Source organism: Cynoglossus semilaevis, chromosome 11 (assembly GCF_000523025.1).
Source record: "Cynoglossus semilaevis isolate Cse_v1.0 chromosome 11, Cse_v1.0, whole genome shotgun sequence".
Lineage (NCBI taxonomy): Eukaryota > Metazoa > Chordata > Actinopteri > Pleuronectiformes > Cynoglossidae > Cynoglossus > Cynoglossus semilaevis.
Window position 1 is genome coordinate 15,313,202 of NC_024317.1, and position 27,063 is coordinate 15,340,264.

Below are 27,063 nucleotides of genomic sequence, written 5' to 3' on the forward strand. Positions count from 1 at the left end.
AACAGGATGGAGTACATTCCACCATTCAAATTTGCTGACCCCGACTCCCCATGACGCCCACTGATCCATCCAACTTTTTACAGATATTTGCTCAACTTCCACTAAAGTAAACACCTTATGCTTTATCTCAACAGTCCTGATTTATACTGTATGTTTATATCATTTATTGAGCCTTTCTTTAAAGACTCCTATGTAACTCGTGTTTATGACAGGATTACAACAATTAATACTTTGGGCAAAGACACGTAGTCAGGTTTAAGATCCCAAAGTCTTTGGAGTCTTTGAGTTTGACCACAGTAAAAAGTGATCACGCAGTGTAACCTGAGCAGGTTCTGCAGCTCCTCAGATAAGCTGCGACACAGCGAACGTTATTTGTTGAGCAGAAGAGTAAGGTGATATATATATATAAAAAAGTGAGGCTCAGACTGTACAGAGCCTCACTGTTCAGACAAAAGATAACAAATCAGAGGCGCAGGAGTGAACCGTGCAGCTACAGTTTAATCTGACAGAAAAACACCGAGTTTCAGATCTGAAGCAGATAGGGAGCCAAACTGTACGCACTGACACTAAAAAGAACCCACAACACGTGTTAGCCTGTAGATGCGTGCAGGATTTATGAATCTGAAAGTCAAATAAAAAATGTATGCTTTTTTTCCCCTTTGATTAGTTTTCATCACAATATTACTTCTAAACTTTAAGGGGTCGTGAATACATCAGTGAAATGTATGCCAAATAATTCTTGGCAAACTGTTTTCATAGATTTTTGGATGTTTACAAAGGCCTGGCTTTGACGTTTTTTTTTTTTCGTTTTTTTTTTGTTAGTATGAAATAATGCTCGTTCGTGTCTTTGACTATGGCACAGGACCTAGTTTTACCACTGTGTTTGCTCTCTATATTTGCCTAGTTTTTATTTCTTTGTTTGTTTGTTTTATTTTTTTAAGACTTCTATTGCATTTGTATTTGGGAAATAGCTTGCTTATGTTTGAGCAAGAGTGGAAAGTTGAAAACTTGAACACAAAAAGTTTCAAGTTACTCCAGCAGATGCCTTGTGTGTGTGTCTGTTGTGCCTGGACATATGGAGTTCTTTGTGATACCATACATTCCAGCCCCAGCAGAAAACAATGACTCGAGGTGTCATTCTTCTAAGACCTTGGTTTGAAAACGTAATAAAAGTTAGAAGTGAAAAATGTAGAGGAACCACATAAAAAGTGCAAAACAAAGAAATAATGCATCAAGGATGTCAAGAATGGGCTGGTGCCCAGGCTTTTCCTTTCCCAAGATCTTATACAACCTTTAATGGCTCCTCTGGGAGGTGAGGATAAAGGCTGGGGCAGAACTGACCTCTGGAGGATTCAGAAATTTTTCTTTCAGGTGTTAGAGGTAAACAATGCGCGTTGGGTCAATTATTTCCGAGAGACATCACTTCCTCTGTCAGTGTGAAAAACTCTTGTAAATGCAGCGAATGCAGGGAAACCGTGTTCCATGAAGCTTGTTATCTCTCCTAACACAGACATTTTTTGATCTCCTTTCAGATCAGACATGCCATAGAGCTACAGAGTGAATTATTTGGACTTTGTGTTTGTATGAGCTCAGCACATGACACAGGGGTGGAGAAAGTACTGGAGGGGCACAGCCCTAAGCCTCCGACCCACTATAAGAACATGATTGACCTCAAGGATCAGCAGCGCCGGATCCAGGTCGTCCAGGTGTTTGATCCGGGCACAGAACGAACCAGATGAAGTGAGAGACATCAGTGTGGATAATAACCAACACATCACACCTACAGACAGTTCATTTCAGTGATGTCTGCAGTGTGTTAGCGTGCCTCAGGGACTGCTGTTTATCTGCACAGCTCGTCTTGATTATTGAGCTGAGCTCTCCTGCCAAGGTAAGATGCTTTGCACATTCAACATTAGCCAGACATCACTTTAAACTAATCAACAAACCGGTTGTTAATTTTGCAGCTGGACATTTATTTAGATTGTTAGCTTCCTTTGCTCAAACCATTGGTCTTATGTCTCATGCAAACTCAACACGTACTGATAACTGAAGGTAAAAAAGGAAAACCCTGGGAGCAAGAATGACATTTAAATGTTCAATGCTCAAAATGCTCAAAAACATTTAACCCTGAAAAATAGACTAAACAAATTGTCTCTAAAACATATGAGTTACAGTGGTTTCCAAAAGTAAGGGGCAGGCCCCACCACAGGGCAAAGAGCTATTTTAGGGGGTGGAGTAAGATGTTCTCTTTATTTAGACAGTAATTTGTAATTCCATTTATACATATTATTTATTGAGCTTAGCTCTAATGCAGCTGTAGTAGTAGCTCTGAATGTGCCGAAGTAGTGGCGTTGACTATGGTCCTTTCTTGGGCTCTGTACAAAGGCTGTGGAACCACTGCTTTGACCTGGGCATATTTGCACATTTTAATTGGTATTAGTTGCCTTTTTTGTTACCAGTTTACTAACTCTAGTGTTGTTTCTTTTCTAAATGACCTCTGCTTGGTCAACAATGCTTTACACACACACACATATCTGTGTTTTCACTTGAAGGCCACTCACTCTGGAGGCTTTATATAGACCTTTGGTGATGGAGTTTGTCTCTTATTGTTCCGGTCTCTAAACAAACCCCACACCTCATACACAGGAACCTCACAGTTTTGTGACTAAGTGTAAATTGTGGCTCAAGTGGCCACAGTAGAAAGTATTTACATTATGGCAGAGTGCTCCAGGGCTATTACACTGGTAAATTACTAAAGAGCAAGACAAAAATTGCTTCGTGATTTTTTTTTTCTAAAAAAGAGCAATTATTTAATTGCACACACTAATCTTTGTTGAAACAGTGAGAAGCTCTCGTTCAAATATGCAGAATTTAGTTCTCACACCCTGGTGGTTACACTTGAAATGATCTATAATGTCTGATGGACGAGGGAGGCCATCCAATTTCCCACTCTCCTCCACTGCCTTATCTGTAAAATAATGCAGAATGTGCATTTACAGCTGCACAGCAGCAGCTAAAATCCCAGCCCAATAACAAAAGTTTTTTAGAACATTAAATATTCACCAGCGGCTGCACAGCCTTGGCTTATCCAAGAAGTTTTCAGAGCTCTAAACTAATTTATCAAACAAATCAAGCCGTCCTCATCTGAAAAAACACCACATCATCAGCCACTCCTGAGGATAACTCCCAGCTATTGACTGGTGTAAATTCAAGCTGCATTTGCAGCCTGATCGATGCTCGCCCTGAATACTCTCCACTGTGTAAACAATACAGTTGGCTGTTTGCTGATGGACACTGATTCATCACGTCTACAGCGAGACCCTGGATGACGAGCGCGTGTTGGACGTGTCATGTCACTCAAGGTCAATGCAAAGCGTAGCCAAAATATTAGCATCCCTGCTCTGAACCTACTTGTCAAATAAGTTTTCAGTTTTTTTATTGACAGATGTGCTTTTAGAAAGTATGGGCAGTGTAGAGACATTAGAGGTCAACAAAGGTCAGCAAACAGTGTGTACATAATAGGATTTTTAACATTTTCCCATACAGACTGTTGGTCTAGGATATCAAATTTGACTGGACCTTAAAGTTCCTCATCTACATCAGGGATCCCCAACCCACAGTTCGCAGACTGGCATCAGTCCATTGGTCATTTGCTCCTGGGCCACAGTGAAAAAAATGACATCATTTAAAGATAATCTGGCAATATTTTAAAATTAATAACCTGATCCTTAATGATCCTTCAACAATCGTGTTGGTGCTGCCATGTTCATGTCTGTGCTGCTCTGCTCTCCTGTGAACAGACACCCATTTCTTTTGGCTGTGTGGACTTGAAGAGGATTTTCCTCAGGATAAAATGGCTCCTGCCGTTGGTGGTCCTCAAGGCTACACGCCTCCTGAAGGCGGCTGGGGATGGATGGTGGTGGTTGGAGCTTTCATTTCCATTGGCTTCTCCTATGCCTTTCCAAAGTCCATTACCGTCTTTTTCAAAGAGATTGAGGTGATCTTCAACGCCAGCAGCAGCCAGGTCTCCTGGATCTCCTCCATCATGTTAGCAGTGATGTACGGCGGAGGTGAGCTACACACTGTCACACAGCCTCCCAAGAATGTGTTTGCTTGACATTCACTACATCAGGATTTGGTGACTAAATCATTTTCTTTGCACAGTTTGAAGAGGTTTAATCCAGCGGTGTTCAGTGGGGCCATTATTTCTGCTCCAACACTGACATACTCTCATTTCAGCTTGGCTAGTCCACAAAGACAACACAGAGCTTCAAACATCTGATTAAATAATCAATAAAAAAAACTTATAAGAGTAATTCATTATATTTTATGTTGTGACTGCAGTCGAATTTAATCAATTCAATTTTATTTGTACAGCCCAAATTTACAAATGGATCTAAAGAAATCAAACATGACACAGTTTAATACAGTTGAACTTATCATGAGTTTGTTGATTTTCCACAGGTGTCTTGAGACTGAAAGTCCATTCATATCTGCTGGACACTGCAATGTTTCTCTAGGATCACTTGGACAGATTTGTTATTATCCAAGGATAAAAGACATTGTAACTCAAGATGGTTGAAATCTGTCAGCTTAGCTGACAAAGGAAATCATGCCCGTGGATGATGGGGCAGGTAAAAGCGAACAGGAGTCATGTGCAGACATGAGCTGGTTCTCACCAGAAAATTGATTCAGAAAAACAGGAAAATAAATCTCAGAAAAAGCAATTTCTCAAAAAAAAAGTTTTAAAAAATGTTTCTCCAAAGAAGCAAAATCACAGATAATAATTTTTCAGTAAGCACAAAAAAAAAAGAATCAAAGAAGCAAAATCACAGATAATAATTAAAGGAATCAAATTTATTTGTCCATATAAACACTAAAAACATTTAGAATTTCAACCTTAAACCTAAATATATTGCTCCAATGGATTCGAGTCCAGTCCAGTTCTGTATCCTGTGACAGGTTTTCACTGAAGGACCACCAGAGGTTTGGTCGTGTTCCCACACTATTGACTTGACTGAGACAAAGGGTGATGTTACAGAGGTCTGAATGTTCAGCCCTTTATGCTCCCGCCAGGGATCACAAAGACGCTCTTGTCTCTGAAGATTATCTGTTGTGAAACTAAAACCCTGCAGTTTTATAATAACGTTATAACCTGGTTGTAAAATATATGAGGTTGACATTTTAATACACTAACCAGGGAAACTTCTCAGGGAGGAAACTTCTGTGCATCAAGCTAACGTGAAGATGGAAGTGTAAAGATTGCCAGCAATTTCATTTGCAGCAAGTTCATGGTAATATTTCACCAACATGAATGGAAGAAATGGAATATCACTTGTGAAAAGAATAAATGCTGAGCAAATACCTGACATTGATTAAATAAACGTGGAAAAAACTATTTAAATTTTTTTAGTTCAGCACAATGGTGGATCTAAGCTTCTTTGTACCAGATTCCAATGCATCACTCCTCAGAAATCACTCAAGCAGTTCTCTGCTTCTTAAACACTGGTTTATTCAACATCATGATTAATCATATTAATCAACAGCTACTGTGATTAATCGGTTACTGAACCATCCATTATCTCTAATCCCTGAGACTTAATAATAGAACAGATTTTGTCTAATCAACCAAATTCTTCACAACACCTTTGCATTACCTCCAAGGACCTTCTGTTGAGAACGCCTGTTGTAGTGTTTGGTACAGGTATTCCTCTGACACACAGGCTGAATACGCAGGTCACAGAAATGTTTCCATATATGTGTCTAACAATAGAAGAACACTCACTGCTTCATTGCCTTTAATGTCATTGTTGTGTTTTGTTGTCTTGTCAGTCACTCTTCTGGAACTGAACTTAAAAAACGAAGATGAAAACAAAGCTTGGTTCATACTTTTTTTTAACTTAACTTAATTATTAATGTATTATTAACAGTATACAATGTACAATAGCTTTTCGTAGCAGCACCATGTGCTGTGGTTGCACCAGGTACCGTTTTACAGTCAGGCAGTTGGTATGGTATTTTTAGGATACTGAAATAAATCATGCCATCACTGCTTGGACAAACTGAACCCTGTGACCCCAACTAAAAAAAATCTTCAGTTGACTGTTGACTGTGTTGCTGTTCGTTAAGCATTCTGAGCACTCCAGCAGAGCTTCATTAATGGCTCACTTCTGCATACTCCTGTGCTCCTTCAATTTTGGATTCATTACATTCATAATACCCTACATTGGTTTGCCTTCAACCTTTTTATCCTGAGCCACTCCGCCTGCGAGGCGGAAGGAAAAAACTCATCGTCGGACTGCAGACTCCCTCTATTACAATTTATAAATCCTTTGTCTTGCGCTGTGCTGGCAAATGAGTCTAGACAACCTCTAAACAAAAACTGTCAGTTTCGATTTAGCTTCACTGGCTACTGCACCGGCTGGGCAGAGACACAGGAGTGTCTTCTTCATGGACTTTCATACCTACATATGCTTGTTGCATAAGTCAGTGGTGGAGGTGATATGTTTCCATTTGATCCTTATCTACATTTTAGACATTTGTTTGCCATTCATCTTTAGTGGTTTTGCATATAGTGTGCAGTTTCACAGAAAGACACACACACAAACACTTCCACCTGCTCGTTTGAACTGAGAAAGTCCATTCAGGAAACTAATGACAAACAAAATATTCTTCTGTCAATTGTACGTGTAAGTGATTCAAATCACTCACTATTTCATGATAGATTTCACAGCTTTTTGTGACAGATTATTGATTCCTGTGAACACGTCTACTGCAGTGCAGCACTGACACTTTTGCAGAAGTATATGCATGTTAGCTGAGGCACTAGAGCCCTCTAGCGGTTACATATTGCATGTGTGATACACAACATGTTGCCAGAATCAAAACCATTCCTTGTCAATTTTATTTTTTATTCAAAATCTCTTACTTGCAGGTCCCATCAGCAGCATTCTGGTGAATAAATACGGCAGCCGTCCTGTTATGATTGCTGGAGGATGTCTTTCTGGTTTGGGTCTTGTTGCTGCGTCTTTCTGCAATTCTGTTGAAGCCTTGTACTTCTGTATTGGTGTAGTAGGAGGTATCTATTTTTAAACTTTTTATAATACAAGGTTTGGTCATGAATAACTTGTGGTTTTTCTTTAACACTGATGCCATCTAGTGTTCTTTAAATATAAAATGACCAAGCAATAACAAAAATCATCTAGTGTTCTTTAAATATAAAATGATCAAGCAATAACAAAAATATACTTGTTTGTTTGTTTGTTTTTTGTTCTACTGTTTAGGCTAAACTAATTTAGTTAATTTCATATGGCTCTTTTGTCTAGGCTTGGGTCTGGCTTTCAACCTCAACCCTGCCCTGACTATGATTGGAAAATACTTCTACAACAAGCGACCCATTGCTAACGGCCTCGCCATGGCTGGCAGTCCTGTTTTTCTTTCAACCCTGGCTCCGTTAAACACCTGGTTCTTTGATCGCTTTGGCTGGAGAGGAAGTTTCCTGATTCTTGGAGGTCTCCTCTTCAACTGCTGTGTAGCTGGTTCCCTCATGCGGCCTATAGGACCCAAACCAAAGCCTGTGGAGAAGACGACAGAGAAGAGGACTGTGACGCAGACCATTAACAGCTTTATTGACCTTTCTTTATTCAAGCACCGGGGATTTCTACTTTACATCATGGGCAACATTGTCATGTTCTTTGGCCTCTTTGCCCCACTGGTGTTTCTCAGTAATTATGCCAAAAGCAAAGATATACCCAAAGAAAAGGCTGCTTTCCTACTGTCTGTGCTGGCTTTCGTTGACATGGTTGCCCGGCCGTCGATGGGAATGGTGGCAAATACCAAATGGGTGCGGGCCAGGGTGCAGTACTTCTTCGCAGCCTCTGTTCTGTACAATGGTGTGTGTCACATTCTGGCTCCAATTTCAGTCGACTACAAAGGTTTTGTCATATATGCCATCTTCTTTGGATTTGCATTTGGTTGGTTGAGCTCAGTGCTCTTCGAGACCTTAATGGACCTAGTGGGTACACAGCGCTTTTCCAGTGCCGTGGGGCTGGTAACCATTGTGGAATGTGGCCCTGTGTTGTTAGGGCCCCCCCTTCTGGGTAAGTACATCATGCATCCTGTCCAACCTCCTACGACAACAAGGGTTAGAATCAAATTCAAGTACTGACACCTTTATGTTTTTCCAGGGAAGTTCAAGGATGTGTACCATGATTACAAGTACACATACCAGGGCTGTGGTATAATCCTCATTGTGTCCAGTGTTTTCCTGTTTTTGGGAATGGGACTGAATTATCGACTGTTGGACAAGGAGAAGAAAGAGGAAGAGAGAAAGGCCAGGATGGGAAGTAGGGAATACAAATCCAACAAGGATAATGCAGCCAAGGAAGAGGCCAGGAAGACAGAAGACTCCGTCTAATACTCCGTCTACACCTTGTTAAGTGATATTTGCCAATATGTTCGATAAGAATACACTGTAAGTGCAAATCAGCACAAATAAACACACGTGATCTTCACTGTACTGCATTGGGACCACTATAGTCTTAGATTCAGTAGCAGTACTACATAGACTATTACTGACATTTTTAATTTAAAAAATGACACATTATATCTACATATACATTATACCTCCTTACCTTATTATTATTATTATATCTAAAGTAAACCATTGAATTTATTTTTCAACATTGTGAATTAAATTGGCAGATATATTTTAAAGTGTATTTCCTTAGTGAAAATTCATAATACCACTGAGCACCTTTAAACACTGCCAGAACACAATTTTACTCTTTCTAAGTATGTTTAACATAATTCTCAGTGACTTTATTGGAAACACTTTCCTGGTCTTACTGCTACTATTTTCACATTGCATATTTTTTGAACAACTTTGTTTTATGGTTGTAAACTACTTTATGAAAGTGAATGTATAAAACAAATATCAGAAAAATAAAGTCTTTTGTGTGTTTATTTTACCCAAATATTTTTTTAAAAACTTCAAGGAACAAAACGACAAACCGATTTTATTTATTTTTAACTTTCTTTTATACAAAATATTCAAAAAACAAAAAACGAACAGGTCATTTGTTTCGTCCAAAAAAAAAACCCAAATAAACCACAGATATACATCATAAACATGCATATGCTATGTATTTTTAATGTCTATATTTATTTTAAAAAATTGCAAGATGTTTCGCAAAATATTGTCGTTGCTTCGTAACGGTTGTGAAAAAACAGACGTTCAAAAATAGCCGTTAACTGACGCGATGACGTCACAATCATGACAGTCGTCATTAAACAGATGGGTAAGAGTTCCTTGTTTGTTAAAAATTATACGGCCAAACTAAGGTAAGTGTTTAGTTTATTTATAATAAATGTTTCGTTTGTTCTCATTTTTCGCGTGTTTTAGTGGCAACGCTAAACTAACGTTTCGTCAATTTGTATTCCAAAACGACGTAGGTTAACTGTTATTATGTTAAAATGTAGCAATACTGTACGTTTATATAACTTGTAATTTTTTCCTCAGTTTTCGTCAGTTGGCGTGCGTTTGTGGCTGTAATTATGTAATTATATGTTCATGCAAAATAAATAAAACAGTATTTAAAAAATTGATTTAATTTTTAACTTTTGTTTTCTCTCGAGGGACCCATTGACTGTCACCTCACATTCACCAAAAAATAAAACGTAAATACATATTTTTCTTTGCCGTTGAACTAATTTCAATTAATTATTACTATTGTCTTTTTAAATGCAGTTTTTCTGTATCTATACAATACAATACTGTGTGGTTCCAACAGAATGGAGAGAGATCGTGGTTTCAACTTTAAACTGCTGGTGCCACCCAGAGTGAACCTTGGGCAGGTTTCTGATGTTGGACGTCAGAAGGCTGTTGAGAAAATTGGTGATAATATGAAGACACAGGAGCGGGTAAGGTCAAGTGTCCATAATGTTTGGATTTTATTAATTTTATTTTTTATAATAAACAGAGTGAGAACAAGGAAATAAAACAGAATTGCAAGTGTAAATGGCACTATAAATATAATGCAAATATAATAATGACCTTTGACCTTGGGTGAAATTTAATTCCAATCCGAATTTCAACTTAATTTATCTATTGTGTTTTCATGTATGATACTTAGGGCTTTCATAATAATTGCATTCATTGCATTGATTCATTTGTGAAATTAATCTGATTAACATGGCTTCACCAAAGTTTTGAAAGCAACTCTTGTCATCTTCTGGCACGTCAATTAAGTTGAATTTTGAGGGGGGGGGGGTTGTATGTATTTTCCATATTAATAATTAGATTATCCTGTTACTTCTCTTTCATTAAAATATTTTTTTATTTAGAAATTTTGATTTATCTCAATTAATCATCATGATTATTCTTGATTTATCCGATTAAAATGTTTATCACTTAACAACCATTTTTTTAATATATTGCAACCCTAACTTCACAAGAAGTCAAAGAAAAAAATCTTTCTGAACATAAGCAATATGTTAAAATCCTTTCTCTTGTCTTTGCCGATGTCCTAACACATTATAAATATTAACTTTTTTCAGATGTGAAAGTTTAAAGTACAGATTTTGTTAACTTTTATGTTGCTAAATTGTTTTCTTTATTGTCAGCAAAAAGCTTGAATGAATGGACCGAGTTGCCTCTTAGGGCAGTAATGATTAATGCAAATGATGTCTAAGCATTAGTGTCTGTGTTTCCCCAGGGTTATGGTGTGTGTTTTGACAAAGAGCAAAATAAGCCTTTGTCCAGTGCAAGTGTGGCCTCACTAACAAAACAAACAAGACAAGGTGTTTTCTATAGTTTTATATGAGCGACAATCAGTCATTTCAGCACAAATAACTGTTTGTTATTATAGTGCATGTTATGAATAATTCATTATTATGTCTTTCTAAAGAACTCCCTAAGATGAAAGCTGTACCACCAGTGGAAAAAAATGAGGTAATACTATATTTTTACTGCACACAAATATAAAATATTGTTCAACACTTATCTGAAGTTGCTCAGTTTACTTGTCCTAAATGATAATTCCCTAGCGTAACTACAACCCTGGACAACTTTGTGTCTCACTTTTTGATGAGTTTGAAAAAATTAAGTGTTGGAAAGTCAGGGCAGACTCCGACACGATGCAGATGGAAATGCAACTCCAGGAAAACAAGAAAACCATTGAAACTCAGCGCAAAGCCATTCAAGAATTACAGGTATGTGTCTTTGTTCCAGGTTTCTTTTCTTTCCTCACATATATATATATATACAGTATATATATCTATGTATTCTTAGTGCTGAAGGTATATCATATGTACATGTTGCTGTCGCTTTATTTTTACAGTTTGCAAATGAAAGTCTCAGTATGAAGTTGGATGAACAGATTAGTGAAAATGAGGATTTGAGGAACAGGTACAAAGTGTTCGAAATGTTTTATAAACTAAAAAAATAAATACACCTTTGTCTTTGACGACATATATATTTTTTCTTCCTCTGTAAATCCAGAGACAATGCAACAAGGAACTTGTGTAGTATTCTCAAAGACACCTTTCAGCAGTCGGCTGAAAAGATGCATTTGTGTCAGTGAACTGAACCTTAAAATTATGACATACATATGTGAATGTACTATATATATACTTACATGTTGTATTGATTAATTGTTTTATTCTGCAGTTGAGTCAGAGAGAGAGGAAACTCAGCACCTTTTAATTGAAAACAATGAGCGTATTCAGGTAATACAAATAAAATGTATTTAAACACATTACACACCAAGTCTAAACATTTTTTCATCTGTAGAAACTGGTATCAGCCTTTGAAAGTCTTCAAATTCAAGTGGAAACTGATCAACAAGAAATGCAAAAAGGTATCTGTCTCAAACTGTGGAATGTGTTTTGTTTTGTTGAAGACTTACTAAAGAAAATGTTTGTTGATCACACAGTGAAAGAGAGCCTGCTGCAGTTTGATGAAATAAAAGAAAAAATTTGTGAAGAATATAAAACAAAGGAAGAAGAGGTCTGTCCAAATGATTGTATCATTTAAAGGTAACATGCAACTATGAACACATCTGAATGTTGCTGCTGCATCAACAGGTTGCTGTGCTGCAATCAGAACTGGTGACAAAAGAAAATGAACTCCAGAAAACTGTGTTTGAACTTCAAAAAACACAGGCTCATTCTGAGCTACTTCAACTTGAAACAGGTGCGATCGTGGTTAGGACTGATGTTCGGTTGTTCATGTATAGTGTGTATGTTTTAATTTCATAGATATGTGGTAGTCATACATTGACTTTTTATTATAGTATTATTATAATACAGTACTTGATGATGTTTTACTTGTAGATCAACAACATAAACTTCTAAAACAAAAAGAGAGTGAAAGGGAAACTCTGTTACAAAAGCTTCAAATTGCTGAGCAGCTCCATCAAGAAACTCAGGTGACTGTGTTATAATGAGTGTCTGTTAAGCTGTGCCACCACCTTTCTGCTTCTATTGAGACATGATGTTTTTTTTCTCATAGAAAAAATGTGACGCCAGTGTTGCAGCCCTGGAAATCAATAAAGTTGAATATTCACAGATCCTTCAAAGCAGGGAATTAAGTTTAAAAGAATTGAACAAAAGTAGAAATGAACAAGCAGAAAAGCAGAAGCAGCTTCAGACAAAAATCGAAGAGCTCAAGGGTTCATTGGCTTTGGAGAGGGAAAGGTAATGTCAAGGTATTCATATGTGTTGGTGTTTGTTTTGTTTTTTGAACAAAATGTAATTTTTACTTTTATCATTGTTTATTTTAACTCATTGACTCCAGAGCCACAGGACTTGAAGGTGAAGTCAGCGCAAAAGACAAGGATCTGCAAAGAAAAAACATTCTTTTATGTAAGCCTCACTGTGAGAGATAACTAAATACTTCCATTTGATCTTGGATTATGATGAAGGATTATGACATAAACACATTTTTATTAACAGCTGAGATGCTGGAGCAGAGCACAAAGAAGGACGAACAAATCAGAGTTCTTCAAAATGACCTGGTAAGGCGTATTTATGTTTAAAAATAACAGCACTGACTTAAAAAAACACCTAATATATTTCTTTGTTTTGTTAATATTAGGACACAAAATCAAAATCTATTAAGTCTTTAGAGGGAAGAATCCATGAAACTGAATTTAAAGTGAAGGAACTAAGAGCTGAGCTTTTGAGTAGAACTGAAGAAGTCCAACTTTTTAAGGTGTGATTTTGCAGCAACAACGTCATTGATACTTAAATACATCATTATTTATGATACTTATAAATAAATGAAATAATAAATAATGAAATATTTCCATTAATTTGTTGCAGAATGAAGCAGAACAGGCGTTAGTGGAGAAAGGTCTTTTAAAGAAAGATTGTGAAGCTGCAGCAAAGGCACATGAAGAATTAAAAGAAAGGTTTGCTGATACTGAGGTAATAACGCTATTTCCATCATTCAATTTACTTGGTTCATTTTTTGCCAAATTCATTATCTAATGAAAATTACTCTTAGATCAAAGTGCAAGACCTGGAGGCACAGCTGTTGAGTGAAAGGGAGAAAAATAAAGAACACATGGAGCAGCAGAACAAAGAGATATCAATAGAAAAGTTGGTTCATAATCATATATTTATTTTATAATTATTATTATTTAATTATTATAATTATTTATAGAGAACATTTCTTTTTTTTACACTGATTAGTAATTGTGGTCTTGTTTTCAAAGAGAAAGGTATGGGCAGCTGTTGACCAGCTTCAATGATCTTCAGTCTGAGAAAATAGCCATTCAACAGAAGTATGAGAGTGAAAGAACTGCTTGTAATGACACAGGAGCAAATATAAAGGTCTTCACTCTAATGTGATTTATATATATATACATACATATATAGGTTTATATATGTTATATATATATTTCATGACTATTTTCCTTATCAATAATTCCATCATTTGAATTAGTCACAGTTTTAAATGCATGCATTTGACTGCTTGTTATTTATGTATTTCGAATTATAATTGATCCAAAGCTACACTTTGAATAATATTTTAAGTTTTTATTGTTTGACCGTCATGCATTTTTGTTTTGATTGTTTGTTATTTTGTCAATTTGTTCTTGAATGACAATCAGTTGTTCTTACTGCTCAGGCCACTGAGGAAAGAGCTGAGAATTTAACAAGAGAAAATGAGAAACTTCAAGAAAAGAACCAGATCCTGAGGTAAGTTTACTCTTCAGAGGTTGTCTTTGACTGACACTTTTTATTGTCTTTTTTTTAGCTTTAGTTGTGTTTATTCAAACAGGGAGACTGTGGACTACATCAAAACTAACATTCAGGACAAATGTCAAAAAACTGAAACTCTACAGAAGAAATTTGAAGAAAATGTAAGAATGAAAATGGGACTGACATTCTTGTTGTAAAGAACATTTCATATTTTTATTATGAAAGTCTTGTGAAAATGACTTTGAGATTCTCTTTGTAGTGTGAACATCTGCAGGAGAAAATCACAGCAAAAGAAAAACAATTGACAAACGTGGAAACAAAGGTTAATTTAAAAAATATAAATAACTTTGAAGAAATTTAAAACAGTTGTCGTTGGCACTTCTCTCACTAAGAGTTATTTTAATTTTGCAGCTAAATAACTTGAGGAAAAAAATCGAGGATAAACTTAAAGCTCAGAAGGAATACCAGAAAGAGGTTTGTGATGGATATGTGACTAAAGGTTACAGATATTAACTGATGCAGCTTTTATATTTACATATTCACACTGTTTATATTTACAGAATACAATACTGAAGAAACAATTATCAAAGGAGGGTGTAAAAAGCAGTCACCTTGAAACTGTGGTACAGTGCTCTACATTTTTTGTCCTTGTAATTCTAAAATAAAACATTAAAACCAACAAGTAATGTTTTGGTTTCATGTAGATGTTTTTTTCTTTTATAGGTCAACAGTCTCCAGGATGAGACCCAGAGTATGAAGAGAATGTACGAAGAGAAACATCAGAAACTGCTGAACGAATATGAGAAAAAAGCAAACTTTGCATCAGAACTGGAGAATGAGGTTTTTATGTTATACAATTAAAAATGCATATTATAATTGAGAGTAAAAGGAATAATTAATGTATTTAAGATTGTTGCCTCACAGATGCTAAAGCTGAGAATCACAGCCGCAGATGCCGTCAAGGACAAAGAAGATACAGAGCTCAAGTGTCAGCAAAAGATTTCAGATATGGTCACACTCATGGAGAAACACAAGGTAGGGATACTTTTGAGAAATAGATCTTCGTAGTTATTGGAGCGTTAGAATCAAACACATTTTGCTTCATTTTCTTCCTAATAAAGAGTCAGTGTGACCGTATGGTTGAGGAAAAAGAGGCGGAGCTGGAAGCATTTAGGAAGAGAGAGATGGAGACTGTTGCCCGGATAAACTCAATGGTGTGAGACTCAACAGCTAAAAATGTATGAATTGAATTTTCACAGTGAGATTATGATGATTAACTTTTCTTTTTGCTCTAAACAAGGAACTGGATCTCCTGAAACATCAGCAGCTGAAGAAACAACTGAAGATAGAAAGAACAAAGACAGTATGTCCTGGGTTAAAACTATGGTTGTCCTGTTTTACTTGCTGATAAAATTATGTGGGTAATAGGGTGATGTTCATTATGTAAGTGTTTTATTTTCTTCCCACTAACAGAAGACAGTTTCGTTTCGTGTTGCAAAATATATCAAAAGAAATGAGGATAGAATATCTAATATAAAAGTTATATCATAAGATATATCATAAGAAAAAAGTTAGCATTGTAGCAGCTGGTTTTCACGAAAAGCCATTAGGAAGTCACTATTTTACCCTGGTTTTAAATATGAGTACAAGTATTTCTATAAAGTATCAGTCCTAATACCAATATTTGGTTTTAATGTCAGGACACCCTAGTTAATGTTGTCGAATCATGTTCTTAACTTTTTCAAGAGTCACATATTTGACTGTTTCATCAGGAAAACCTACAGAAACAACTAACAGATTTAAAGAAAGAAATGTCAGCTATGAAGAAGTCTGGAGGAAGAAACAAGCAGGTACAAACCTTATAAAGCCGTGTTTCGAACATGATGGAGTTTCTTAACATGTAACAAATGTATTTAAACTTCAGTCACCAGATCAACAATTCAGAGAGGGAAAACATCCACAGAGTCAAAAAGAGAGCAATTTAAAGAGACACATGTTTGATTTTTCTGCGGCTAGAAAACCTGCCCCCTACAGCAAAGATGGTGGAAGTGTTTCAGATATGAAGAACATGGTAGGTGTCAATTAAACAGTTTTAGACGAGGTAAAAAAATATCTTAAATGTTTAATTATTTTATTATTAAAGACAAGGTATGTTTTTATGTATTTTGACATTTGGAAATCGTGTGATTTTAACTGACTGATCCGGTTCACACAGGACACTGACAGCAACGTTGCCTCGACCCCAAACTTGACCTGCAGTTTTAGAAACTCAAAGATCAAAGTAATATTTCTTTCATATTTATTTTGGAGGTTTTTACCATGACAGATTTCTGACCTTTATTATGTGTTCACTGTTAAAGTCCTACAGAGTAATAACACCACCCTCTGATGCGACAGTAGCTCCATGGCTAAAGACCATCATTGATTTGGACCCCAAGTCTGACAACTCTGAGCTGAATGACTTATTGGTGAGCAGTTTTTTGTTGATTTATTATTTACTATCTGTTTGGCCCATTGAGACTAATACAACCTTTTTTTACTTTCCTATTTTCAAATATTAATAATAACTTGTAGTATCACCACAGCTGAATTACCTCTTACTGTAACTTCTTCTTCACCCATCAAGCTCAAACCTTTAAAAAAGCTAACAGTTATTTAGTAAAAGAAAAAGTTAGGTAATTTAGTAAGTTCAGACATCATAATAAAATATCATAATAAAAATATTTTATTTATTTTAGATACAGAGCCCAGTCCATCACAAATCACCAGGGAACTTCCTGAAATTAGCTGCAATAAAAAGAATGAGAGATGCTGGTTGGACTGCAGTCACTGGCTGTGACAAGAAGAAGAAGAAGAATGAAAAGATCTTTGCATAGATTTGGATTGTTTACAAGTTACACTGATTTATTGAAGTCTGTATGTATGATGACATAGTTGTGTTCTTTTGGGAGTCTTATTCCCACCACCTCAATTAGTTTGTTTATCCAGTAAGTAAACAAATGTGGATTTATTGTAGCTTATAGGCTTAATACCTAACAAATGTTCAGAGAGTTTTATTGTCGTTGCAGTAACTGCACTGTGGGTTTGATATGTTGGCTGTTCACTGTCAAGTAATAGATAGTAGTAAAACAATGTTGAAATCACTTAAGTTTTCATGTTTCCATTTTTTCTGCTATTACGATGGTGAATGTACATTTGAGATATCATGTTTGAAAGAGGAGCGAGAAGAAGGAGAAAATATGTGTGTGATTTTGTATGTGACGTCTCAAACTGTAGTACACTGTCTCTGTTTAGGGAAGGAAGTCCAGACGGAAATGTGGTTGCTCTTCTTGGGCTGTTGGCACGTTGTCATAGATGGGATGGCTGTCATAAAGTCCTCCAGAAATGACCAGTGTGTCGTCATCTGCAACAAAAGCATCTTTGAATTTAATTCATATTTTATCAGTTAGGAAATACGTCGAACGGTTTACACAGAGGTCCTAGTGAACAATGAGCTCTTCTTACCTGTAATGACAGAGTCATTTAAAGGCTGATGAAAGTACTGGACTCTGTGTTTGTATCTGTGTAACATGATTACGACCAAAGTCACTAAAAAGGCTCCCAGTCCAACAGTGAAGACAACGGTCATATTCCTTTCTGAGTCACTGAGACCAGAACCTGATGACACAATAAAAAAAGCATGAGTCAGGAGTAAAATAGAAATGTAACTCATGTAAATGGACAGGGAGGCCTCACTCTTACCATGTGTGATCCTGTCCTTGGAGTCTGAAGTTGTGTTAACAGTGTGAGATGAATTTGCAGTAGATATTACAGCAGTACTTGTGACAATACTTGTGTAACCTGCTGTGGTCTGACTTGTGGTCGTCAGGACAGTAGATGGCTGTGTTTGTGTGCCAGGTGTAGTCAGTGAAGTACTGTGTTTCTGTTGAGTCATAATGGCTGTTGACTGAGACGTCTGGAGGTGAACTGTCGTTTCCTCAGATGTTAGACTCACACTGGTGATGGCGCTGGTGTAAGTAGTCCCACTTTCATTCCCGCTGGAAACAGTTGTGTTGAATAATATAACGTTTCCTGTTGTTTGTGTTGACTTTAAAGCAGGTGTCATTGCTGGCGTTGTTACGTTTTGAGTTTGTGCCATAGATAAAGACACAGCCATGATGCAGTGAATGAGGAAAAATATGATTTCCATGTCGCAGAGCCTAAACAGGAACATAATAAGTAAGTCAGTACTTAGTAAGATAATTCTTGAGAGAATGTTTTAAATACAGGACATAGCAGCAGTAAATTACTACATAGTAAATCTGACCGCACGCACTAAAAAAATTACACAATAATCGGTACACTCTTCACACTTCCCAGGCTTTAACTCCATCCATGATATGTGACCATTACATAATAAATTGCTCTTGAAATAACTTACACATCCTACCTGGAGTTTGTTGGTACAAATGTCAACTAATTTGGTTCACTTTCTTCAGCAGCCGTGATTATCACCTCCATGTCCTTGCTCTCCACTTTGTGTGAGTTCAGAGAGGCTGGCAGAAAGGCTGGTTAAAGTTGGCAGGTCATTGCTTTGTAAACTTCCTCTATTGTGTGGTTGCCACGGAGATGAAAGACAAGATCATGACTGGGTGCAAAGCTCACCTGCTCTCCCGCTCTAAACCTGCCTCACCCTCTTTGTCACACTATGTATGTTTTTATAGCCCGGGCTTTGTTAAGCTCTGGAGCTCATTAACTACACTGTAAGATTGTGTGGTTTTCTTTGTGTCTGCTTTTGTCACCTTTAGTTCTTGCCTCTTTTATACATGTTATTTTTACAGTTATTGCCTCCTTTATACATGTTATATTATTGTTGTGTTATTATTAAAATGATTCAATGTACCTAGAGATGATAAAAACCATGGCGCCACAATCCAACAAATATGAAATTAAGAGTAAATACAGCAAAAACAATACAGAGCTGAACTTTGTTAAAGTATTTATTATAAGTTTTAACTCATTTATATAGGCAAAAAAAGGTCAGGTGCACAGGCAACATAAATATTCCAGTGTTTTAGGGTGAAGTAAAGAAGATAAAGCTGTCAGCTGTTATCAGGGGGAACAACACAAGGGCAAGTAATGTATATCACTTTGTACAGGAAGACGCAGCAGAACATGTAAGGTTAAAAGGCTGTGGCAGTAAGCCTGTGTTTTTAGTAATTCAAAATTATTTCATAATCCAAGAATTATCTTGTACATTTGATTGTTTGTGTTCCAATACGTTTGTATTCATGTGTCACACCAGCGAATATATATATATATACACAGAAAATACCTTGCATTAAAAGCGTGTATTTATAGTTTGGTGACTTTTTCAACACCTTTGCTTTGCTCATCAAAGTCTAAGGAGGATTGAATGTGCAACACCGTTGTGTCCTTTTCTGGGGCTTCTGATGCCTGCAGAGAATTAAAAGAACAAAATAAGAAAGGCATAATAAACCGTATGTATTAAATACACCACTTATATAATAAATGTTAGTGCTCCACGATAATATCGTAATACGCTAGTTCTTTAAATGTCCTTTAAAGGTATTTCGAGCAGACACAATTAGAGGCAGCAACGATTCAACACAGCATTTAAAGTGCTCAACAGACCCGCGCTACTGACGTCATATTCAAGCGTCGCAGTAGAGTTATTAGCATTTTAGGTAAGCGCTAATTGGTATTAACAGTACATTTTTTATACCGCATCAGAGGATAATAACAGCGTTTCAATTTCAATTACGTGCTTTATTAAAACTTTTAGATAAAAAGTGATTACCTATAAGCTACACCAAGTGAGTATGTAGCAGACATAGCCGTAACGGTGTTTAGGACTGAGGCTAAAATAAGAAAGTTCAAGAAGTTCGCCGAGAGACAGCGAAAAGGCCAATGCAATAGGCATAATGCAATATGTTTTATATCAAGGTAAATAGATTTATTTACTTAATAACAACCTTGTTGTCCTGGCTATGCTTTATGTGTACTTTTGTTTTACCTTGGATTTACTGAACCAGTGGTAGCAGCAAAAGTCCGTCTTCTTTACAAATAGATCAGGGTTCAATTTCTCTTGTTTGCATCCACCTGCAGACATGTTTGTGTTCTCATACAATCAAAGATTTACAGTATGTAACTGCACTGTAGTAAATGTAAAGGTTCTAGTATATGTCTTCTTACCTGTGATCATGCTCACCAGAAGACCGACCACTATGGTGATCAGTGCACCGAAAGGAGCTAAGTAGAGATAGGACAGAGAATACCAGGAGTCTGCCAGTGCTGGTCTCACACTATTGGACAGAATAAAACAAAAACTGTCTGAAGTATCACCTTTACCTCAAGCAGGACATCAGTACATACAGAACAGTTTTAATGGCAGACAAGTCACTCTAGCTCTGGAAAAAATGATGACTGGTTGTAAACATATAAATTTCAAGCCACTTGTGACACTTGCAGAAACTCAGCCATTACTGTTATCAGTAACAGTTGTGTACAAAATGTCTTTCTTTTAAAGTAATTCAATATCTGACTGCAGCAGGTGGTACTTGTTTGTAGTGATAACAGAACAGTGAATCATGTAGTCAATACCTGCAGTATGATTCTGGGCTGGGATATTAATAGATGTCCTTGAATGATTAGAGTGTAGAAGGCCTACAAGTCTTTCACTCTACAATGCTAAATTTAAACAAAACATTATTAAAAGAGTAGAAAAAACATTGGCTTCAGTGTTTGTGCATTTCAATATTGACAAAAAATGCACTGTGTGATCGCTGCACAGATGGAAACAAAAAAGAAAACTTTATGAAGGACTTACAATAAAGACTGTTGGCTTGATATCTTTAAGAACGTTTAACGTGTACGTTTTTACATTTGTATTTTATGTGATTAAAAGTACTATTTTGATTAAGTGGTGATGAGTCAGCAAAATAGCTAAATTTAGCCAGAAAGTTTCAAAAATGTCTGAGATACATCATCAGTAACCTAAAAGTCAGCTAACAGACAAATCAGAATTAAAGACTGCGTAACTTAATGTAAGCTAGAAAATTGCCAAAACACAACATACTTCATACACAAGATGATGCTAAGAGTTAGACAGAAACTTAAAAGAAAAGAAAAAAGATGATGACTAATGTTTTAAAATCATTAAATGTGTTGGATGAATCCTAACGTTTAGGTGAAAGAGATAATTATGTTTGGATAACCCTTCAAGTAAAGAAACCATCTCTTCAGCTACAAACATACTCAGTATATGAGGTTCATGGAGGTTGAGATAGTGACAATAGGATGGAAGCAGAACAGGGAACTTGTGCAGTCATGATTCTCAGAGTGAACCGTCTATCACTGCAGACCATATACAATATGCAGTAATGTGGGACAGCTGCACCCCCACACACATGCACAGTACACAGTAGTATGCGACATGAGAAATGTTGTAACGTAGGCAAATTCATTTTCACATCATTAAACATCAGAAACGTTGTCCCTATTATAATAAATGTAAGTGAAACCTATCCTGTGTTTGTGTGTATTTTTATTAACTCTGTTTAATTAGACTTTTCTTACTCAGGCAGTGTGGTCGTAGGAAGTGGACTCGTCCAGGGAGCTGTTGTTGAAAAGTTCATGTTACATCCCACAACTGTGACAGGAAGTGGTCTGGTCTTGTCAGGAGTCGGAGGGTAAAGCTGGCCTCCAATCCCAACCCACAGAGTCAACACTAGACCCACAATCATTCCCAGCAGTCCTCCCTGAAAAGTTATTATGGCCATTTTGAAAAATAATCATCAATGTGACTTTTATTGCTCTGTAAGACTTTGTCGCCTTTTGTGAAATATACCAGTGAAAACCCACCACTGAATTTGGTGTGCGGAAAAGCATTCCCAATAAGTATAGACCCAGCAGAGGTCCACTGATCATACCAAATATAGACAGAGCTGCCTTAAGGGGAAAAGTAAATAAATGTTAGGAGTCAGAATAGATGCAGTACCGATATGTATCAGCTGGGGGTGCTGTTGTAAGCGGCCAAAGCTGAGAAAAAACAGATTTACCTGCAGAACACTTCCCATCACAGAGGCAACTCCTGCCATCCCAATACACACACCACCGTAGAAGACACCTGCAAATGTTGGTTTTGATGAGAGTTAACGCTAAACAATTCCAACTAGATAACATAACTAACATAAATCCAGTAATGGGATGGCTAATGACTAGCACTAGCACATTGTCTTTTTTAAAGGTTTCTAGGTTTTTTTTAAGCAACTTACTCAGACCCATGTTCATCCAGGTCACCTGTTTGTTTGTGAGGTTTTTGCAAAAAGGAAGAATGAAGTCTTCTGTAGTGACAGCAACCAGAGCATTGATGCTGGAAGACACGGTGCTAAAAGACACAAAAAATTAAAAAACATTACAAATATGGGCTACTAGGAAAAAATATTGTATTATAATAATGTTGTAATGATCAATGTGAGGGGTGTTTCACTCTTCAAATTATAAACACTTCATGTCAAGAATATTGTCCAAACATTTGTAGAATAATATGTCTTTGTAGATGTCTGCTGACGTTCTACAGTGCAAGTGTAGTAGCTGCAGTTTAAAGTGACTCCTATTAAACATTAACATTTCCCTTAGTCCTAATCTACAAAGAACTTTTAGCCAGAGCTATCTCTGACGCAGCCCTGTAAAAATCTTTTATCATCCAACCCATGGCAACAACAGTAATGTGACTGTTTTCAGAGAGGATATCGTAACAGGTTGTGTTTACACATTGATTTAATAAATGCTGTGCATTGTTTAATGATTGACCCCAGTCCTCCTGACTCCAGTCTAAAATATTGATTTGTTTGTTCTTAGGGCCTCACCTCAAAGTTCCACTGTATGCAGCAGCCACAAACAAGCCTGGGATTCCAGGGTAAACTGCCAGAATATCCATCACTAGGTAGGGCAGCAGCTGGTCCACACACACAACAAATTATCACCATCTTATGGGTTTAATGTTTACTTAAAATATATTTTTTATACATTTTTTGAAGGAATGGTATTGTATTTTTCAATTTAACTCAATCAGTTTGATGACAGTGGCCTCTGCAGTTACCTGGTCAGATGTGTTCACATCACCGTTTGAAAGTGGGTCACAGTTCTTGTAGACAGAGTACATTGTGAGGCCCGACATCACAGCCAGACTCACCGTCACACACAGGCCAAGCATGTTCACGTACAAGGATCTGGGGGGGAAATGGTCAGCGTCTGATGGTGTGAGTCGCTTATGAATGTACTGCTGCGGAGCTACTCACGTCTTAGCATGACCCAGTGTTTTGCAGGAGATGTATCGTTGAACCTGGGATTGATTAATGGCGTAGATAGACGTCCACATTATACTGCCCCCCACCACAATGGTCCAGAATGTATGTCGCCTTAGAGGATCTGGGTCGAAACTGAGAAAGGATCAACAACACAAAGGCTGCTGGTTGTCATGCTCTACAGAGTCAGGTAACCAGAGGAAACTAATCTAAGGAAGAAAAGGGTATGCTCAGTTTGAATTCTTGCTGCCCCCTCGCCCCCAACACTCTCCCCAAAACAAACATTGTCTGTGTGCTTACTCAAAAGCTTCCAGGCGACCTGCCCGACCAGCATCATTCCAAATATTTGTCAGGCCTCCCTGTAGAACAGCTCCCCTCGCTATGACAGCCACAAAACCTGAGAGCATGATTACCATCTGAAACACATCGGTCCAGATAACTGCCTTCAGACCGCCCTGAAAACAAAACCATCCAGAGAATTACTCTGCATGCTGATTTAAATTTATAGCAATGAAAACATGTCCATGTCTGTACATCATCGTAGTCAGAAGTTCCCATAGTGGGGCAGGTTCGCCCTAGGGGCTGTTTCAACATGGTCACAGTAAGACCAATTACTGCCTATTTCAATATTTTCTTTATTTGTGCCACAGTTGGATATCGTACTAATTTGTAATGTTTGGTAGAGATGTTCAGAAGAGATTTAATGAAACAGCTGTGAATTTGTCCAGGTGGAGGTGGGGGGGCTCAACAATAATGCTGTTTGGAAAAAGGGGGCAATGCAGAGAAGAAACAGTGGGCAAAGTATAGAGTGGATCTATAGTACTGTGTAAGGAATACTTATTATTGTCCATGTACATAAGTCGATGTACATTTCCTGTATATTTGTCAGTACTGATACACAAACGCCACTCTGCTCTTATTTCCCTATTTCCCAGCGCTAACATGAACGCAGTGCCAGTTACTGACCATTTTGACGGGAATAAAAGTCACATTGTTATTTTATTTGTATTATTGTTAACTACCTCTGCACAATCGAAACCGCCTAATGAAGTGTGGAGTACTAACCAGAGTGCAGTAGATGATGCACACGACTCCTGTGGCCACCAGCACACCCCATAGATCCAGACCAGTGACTGAGAGGGGAAGAAATGAACTGAATAAACCCCATTATTATAACATTCATAGTTTAGTATAATTTGAGATTATTTCACAAAATATTTCACCGTACAAAAAAAGTGCAACAAATGTATAATGTAACTGTACTTTTACTATTTATAATTATTTATTACTGTTTATTATTTATGTATTTTGTAGGTTTACTTTGATTTACTGACTCAAATTGTAAGCAGCTTTGGACAAAAGTTTCTGCTAAATGTATTGTAATGTAATGTCATTTAATTGTAATAGTTGTTGTGTCTTACTTTGATTCAAAGCCAGAGCTGGAGCGTAGATGACCAGACCAGTGTACAGGGCCTGATGGGAGATTAAGACCATTAGCTGATTAGTGAGAAACACAACAGGTGTGTGATTTCTATTCATTGGTTCCTGGAAAAAGGATCAAATTGTGGGGCTTTACATGAAGTCAAAAAACATCCGCTGTTTATAATTCTAATCATTTGTTCTCTACTGATTGTTTCAGTTACCGTCTGTGAGATGTACATGGACGTTCCGATTATCCGGATGGGCTGACTGAAGCGCAACTCCAGGTACTGGAAAAACAAAAGGGTGCAAACTAAATGGTATAAGAATTAACAAAGTATATATACATTTTTGATCCGCTTTGTAGATCCTCGAAAAAATAAACCCTTTTTTAAATCAAAGTAAATGTTGGATTTTTACCTAAGAAACTAGAGCCATCGGAATGAACCCATGAATCACAATCACAACAAATGGATTTGTAAAATCCATAAGAACAGTACGTGTCAGATTACATTTTCAACTCACAGACAGAACAACATGAAGTCATGACCATACCCAACGGAGATCTTCAAAATGACTGTACATTCACTGTATTCACACACATTGTGTTTGAAAGGTGTACAGTATTTGAGCAGCCTTTCAAACTCAGGTGCCTTCCTGATTAACATCTATGGTAAAGGACCAATAAAAACATCTTTATCTCCATGACCTCTCACCTCATAGGTGCTGGTGATGCCCAGTCGGTAGAAAAGTGGGACAAAAATCTCCGCCGTGATCACAGACATGATGGCGTAGGAGAAGCCGAAGATCCAGAAGGCAGCTCCGTACAGGTAAGCCTCCGCTGGTGTGCCAATGACTGTGATGCCAGACATGAAGCTGGCAGTCAGTGACATGGCAACAGGCACAGCCGTCATCTGCCTACCACCCAACAAGAACTCCTGGCTGCTGGTCTCCTTACGACTTCGAATGGCTTGGAAGAGCCCCACTCCTGCTGAGACCAAAATGGTCAAAGCGAACACCACATAATCCCACACAGAGAAAGTGGCCACTGGACCACCGGTACCGACCATGGTTCCTTCAGTAGGTGTCAGCTTTCTGCCTGGCTTTTCCCTTGACTTGTTGTAAAGGTTTTCAATGAGCAGGAATCCTTTATTGGTTAATCAAGCTAATGTTCAATGTCCTTCACTAAGAAGTGTCCTGAAGTTCTTCCTGAGTCCACTTGTACATATCCCAAACACCAAACTCAAAGCAGAAATCCCAGCCTCTAGTCCTTCACTTGTGTCCGAGTTTCTCTTCAGGGAAGATCAGAAAAACTCTGAGATTTCATTGCTTTATAGCCGTCTGTCATTTCCTTGTTCTCTTTGTGATATGATATGATGCTGCAGGAGCTATGGCTCTGATCTACTTACTAAGCACCCAGCAGTCAATAAAGGTTTCTTCACCTTGGTTAATAATCCATCAAGGAGAGACTGCCTTGAAGACACCCATGCTCTGATAGGAAAACCAGAGGTTTAGTGTCGTCAGGTTGTCCTTCTCTCAATGAAGTGACATCCATAAAGCGTTGTTATAGATGAGTGGGTTACTCATTAGGTGAATGATTGTGTGAAAAGGTGGAAGAAACGTACATAAACAGTAGATTGGAGGTCAAATGTAGAAGCAGAGTCGGAGAACTCATGTAGTGAACACAAGTGGCTGTGGCTCAGTTGTCTTGGAGGGTGGTGGCATTGGTTCCAGAGCCAGGTAGATGATAAACCCCTGTAGTGTAAAGTGATTCTTTGAAGGATGCAGATTCAGAGTCAATGAGAAATGGCTTTCGCTGTTAATGTTTGCAAAGGTTAGCAAGAGGACGCTGAATGTCTCCTGCGATCCTCATATCTTCCGTTTACTGTAATAATTTTGTTTTTCCTCGTCACTGATACACCAGGCAGTGAGACTCACTGCCAGTTCGGTGCACGGTAAAAGAAATGAAATAAAACCAAACATAATCATAAATATATAATTACTTCTCAGGAAAGATAAGGATGAGCCGTCCCTTGTTTATTAAAAGGAACAACAGGCCACATGTTCTGGCCATAAAAACACAAGTAGCTAAATGACCCTTAAGATAAAACCGTGTCAACAATGTTGT

General features: G+C 37.4%; 3 protein-coding genes and 1 long non-coding RNA gene across 11 annotated transcripts; 3 read left to right on the plus strand and 1 right to left on the minus strand.

The window, feature by feature from the left end:
- Positions 1–3,695: 3,695 nt before the first annotated feature.
- Positions 3,696–8,624, plus strand: slc16a1a (solute carrier family 16 member 1a). Its single transcript, XM_008320888.3, has 4 exons — positions 3,696–4,070; positions 6,935–7,078; positions 7,326–8,099; positions 8,187–8,624. Exons 1-4 carry the CDS (start codon positions 3,854–3,856, stop codon positions 8,414–8,416), a joined length of 1,365 nt encoding a protein of 454 aa, XP_008319110.1. The 5' UTR covers positions 3,696–3,853; the 3' UTR covers positions 8,417–8,624.
- A 610-nt stretch (positions 8,625–9,234) lies between these two features.
- Positions 9,235–17,351, plus strand: sycp1 (synaptonemal complex protein 1). 4 transcript variants are annotated; one of them, XM_017036874.2, is made up of 35 exons: positions 9,323–9,342; positions 9,521–9,557; positions 9,637–9,678; positions 9,792–9,921; positions 10,716–10,800; positions 10,908–10,951; positions 11,047–11,211; positions 11,340–11,407; positions 11,501–11,574; positions 11,669–11,727; positions 11,792–11,858; positions 11,934–12,007; positions 12,085–12,193; positions 12,334–12,428; positions 12,512–12,696; positions 12,797–12,864; positions 12,955–13,016; positions 13,097–13,213; positions 13,324–13,428; positions 13,508–13,602; positions 13,719–13,836; positions 14,135–14,205; positions 14,288–14,369; positions 14,468–14,530; positions 14,620–14,682; positions 14,769–14,831; positions 14,932–15,048; positions 15,133–15,243; positions 15,330–15,422; positions 15,509–15,571; positions 15,981–16,058; positions 16,133–16,279; positions 16,424–16,489; positions 16,569–16,676; positions 16,947–17,351. In XM_017036874.2, coding segments are annotated over exons 2-35 (3,027 nt in total). In that variant the 5' UTR covers positions 9,323–9,342; positions 9,521–9,555; the 3' UTR covers positions 17,085–17,351. The 4 variants fall into 4 exon arrangements, with proteins under 4 accessions (XP_016892365.1, XP_008319125.1, XP_016892362.1 ...); XM_017036876.1 differs by lacking the exons at positions 9,323–9,342; positions 9,521–9,557 and adding an exon at positions 9,235–9,299; XM_008320903.2 differs by lacking the exon at positions 9,521–9,557 and having other exon boundaries at positions 9,253–9,342.
- Positions 17,086–26,343, minus strand: slc5a8l (solute carrier family 5 member 8, like). Its single transcript, XM_008320886.2, has 18 exons — positions 25,652–26,343; positions 25,160–25,225; positions 24,938–24,989; positions 24,582–24,649; positions 23,817–23,971; positions 23,511–23,651; positions 23,312–23,441; positions 23,079–23,167; positions 22,485–22,597; positions 22,269–22,336; positions 22,072–22,158; positions 21,787–21,968; positions 20,404–20,513; positions 20,225–20,310; positions 18,638–19,644; positions 17,950–18,407; positions 17,713–17,865; positions 17,086–17,611 (listed from the first exon to the last, which is right to left on the minus strand). Exons 1-15 carry the CDS (start codon positions 26,003–26,005, stop codon positions 19,543–19,545), a joined length of 1,803 nt encoding a protein of 600 aa, XP_008319108.1. The 5' UTR covers positions 26,006–26,343; the 3' UTR covers positions 17,086–17,611; positions 17,713–17,865; positions 17,950–18,407; positions 18,638–19,542.
- On the plus strand, positions 19,651–25,765 carry LOC107989255 (uncharacterized). Of its 5 annotated transcripts, none has more exons than XR_003051032.1 (6): positions 19,651–19,895; positions 21,791–21,975; positions 23,071–23,155; positions 24,950–25,036; positions 25,156–25,222; positions 25,659–25,765. It is a non-coding gene; the product is annotated as an uncharacterized LOC107989255 (long non-coding RNA). The 5 variants fall into 5 exon arrangements; XR_001760778.2 differs by having other exon boundaries at positions 21,791–21,899; XR_003051031.1 differs by lacking the exon at positions 19,651–19,895 and adding an exon at positions 19,907–20,154.
- Positions 26,344–27,063: the final 720 nt, after the last annotated feature.

What these genes read in the sequence shown, in the direction of transcription:
- slc5a8l (XM_008320886.2), bottom strand. Translation starts at nt 26,005, where the DNA reads ATGGTCGGTACCGGTGGTCCAGTGGCCACTTTCTCTGTGTGGGATTAT. An exon ending in AGCTCTGGCTTTGAATCAAA is followed by an intron (nt 24,650 to 24,937) that starts GTAAGACACAAC and finishes TTCCCCTCTCAG; the next exon opens with TCACTGGTCTGGATCTATGG. An exon ending in ACTGGTTCAGTAAATCCAAG is followed by an intron (nt 19,645 to 20,224) that starts GTAAAACAAAAG and finishes AATTCTCTGCAG; the next exon opens with GCATCAGAAGCCCCAGAAAA.
- slc16a1a (XM_008320888.3), top strand. Translation starts at nt 3,854, where the DNA reads ATGGCTCCTGCCGTTGGTGGTCCTCAAGGCTACACGCCTCCTGAAGGC. An exon ending in AGCAGTGATGTACGGCGGAG is followed by an intron (nt 4,071 to 6,934) that starts GTGAGCTACACA and finishes TCTTACTTGCAG; the next exon opens with GTCCCATCAGCAGCATTCTG. An exon ending in GTTAGGGCCCCCCCTTCTGG is followed by an intron (nt 8,100 to 8,186) that starts GTAAGTACATCA and finishes ATGTTTTTCCAG; the next exon opens with GGAAGTTCAAGGATGTGTAC.
- sycp1 (XM_008320903.2), top strand. Translation starts at nt 9,275, where the DNA reads ATGACAGTCGTCATTAAACAGATGGGTAAGAGTTCCTTGTTTGTTAAA. An exon ending in GGCTGAAAAGATGCATTTGT is followed by an intron (nt 11,575 to 11,668) that starts GTCAGTGAACTG and finishes TTTATTCTGCAG; the next exon opens with TTGAGTCAGAGAGAGAGGAA. An exon ending in CTGAGCTGAATGACTTATTG is followed by an intron (nt 16,677 to 16,946) that starts GTGAGCAGTTTT and finishes TATTTATTTTAG; the next exon opens with ATACAGAGCCCAGTCCATCA.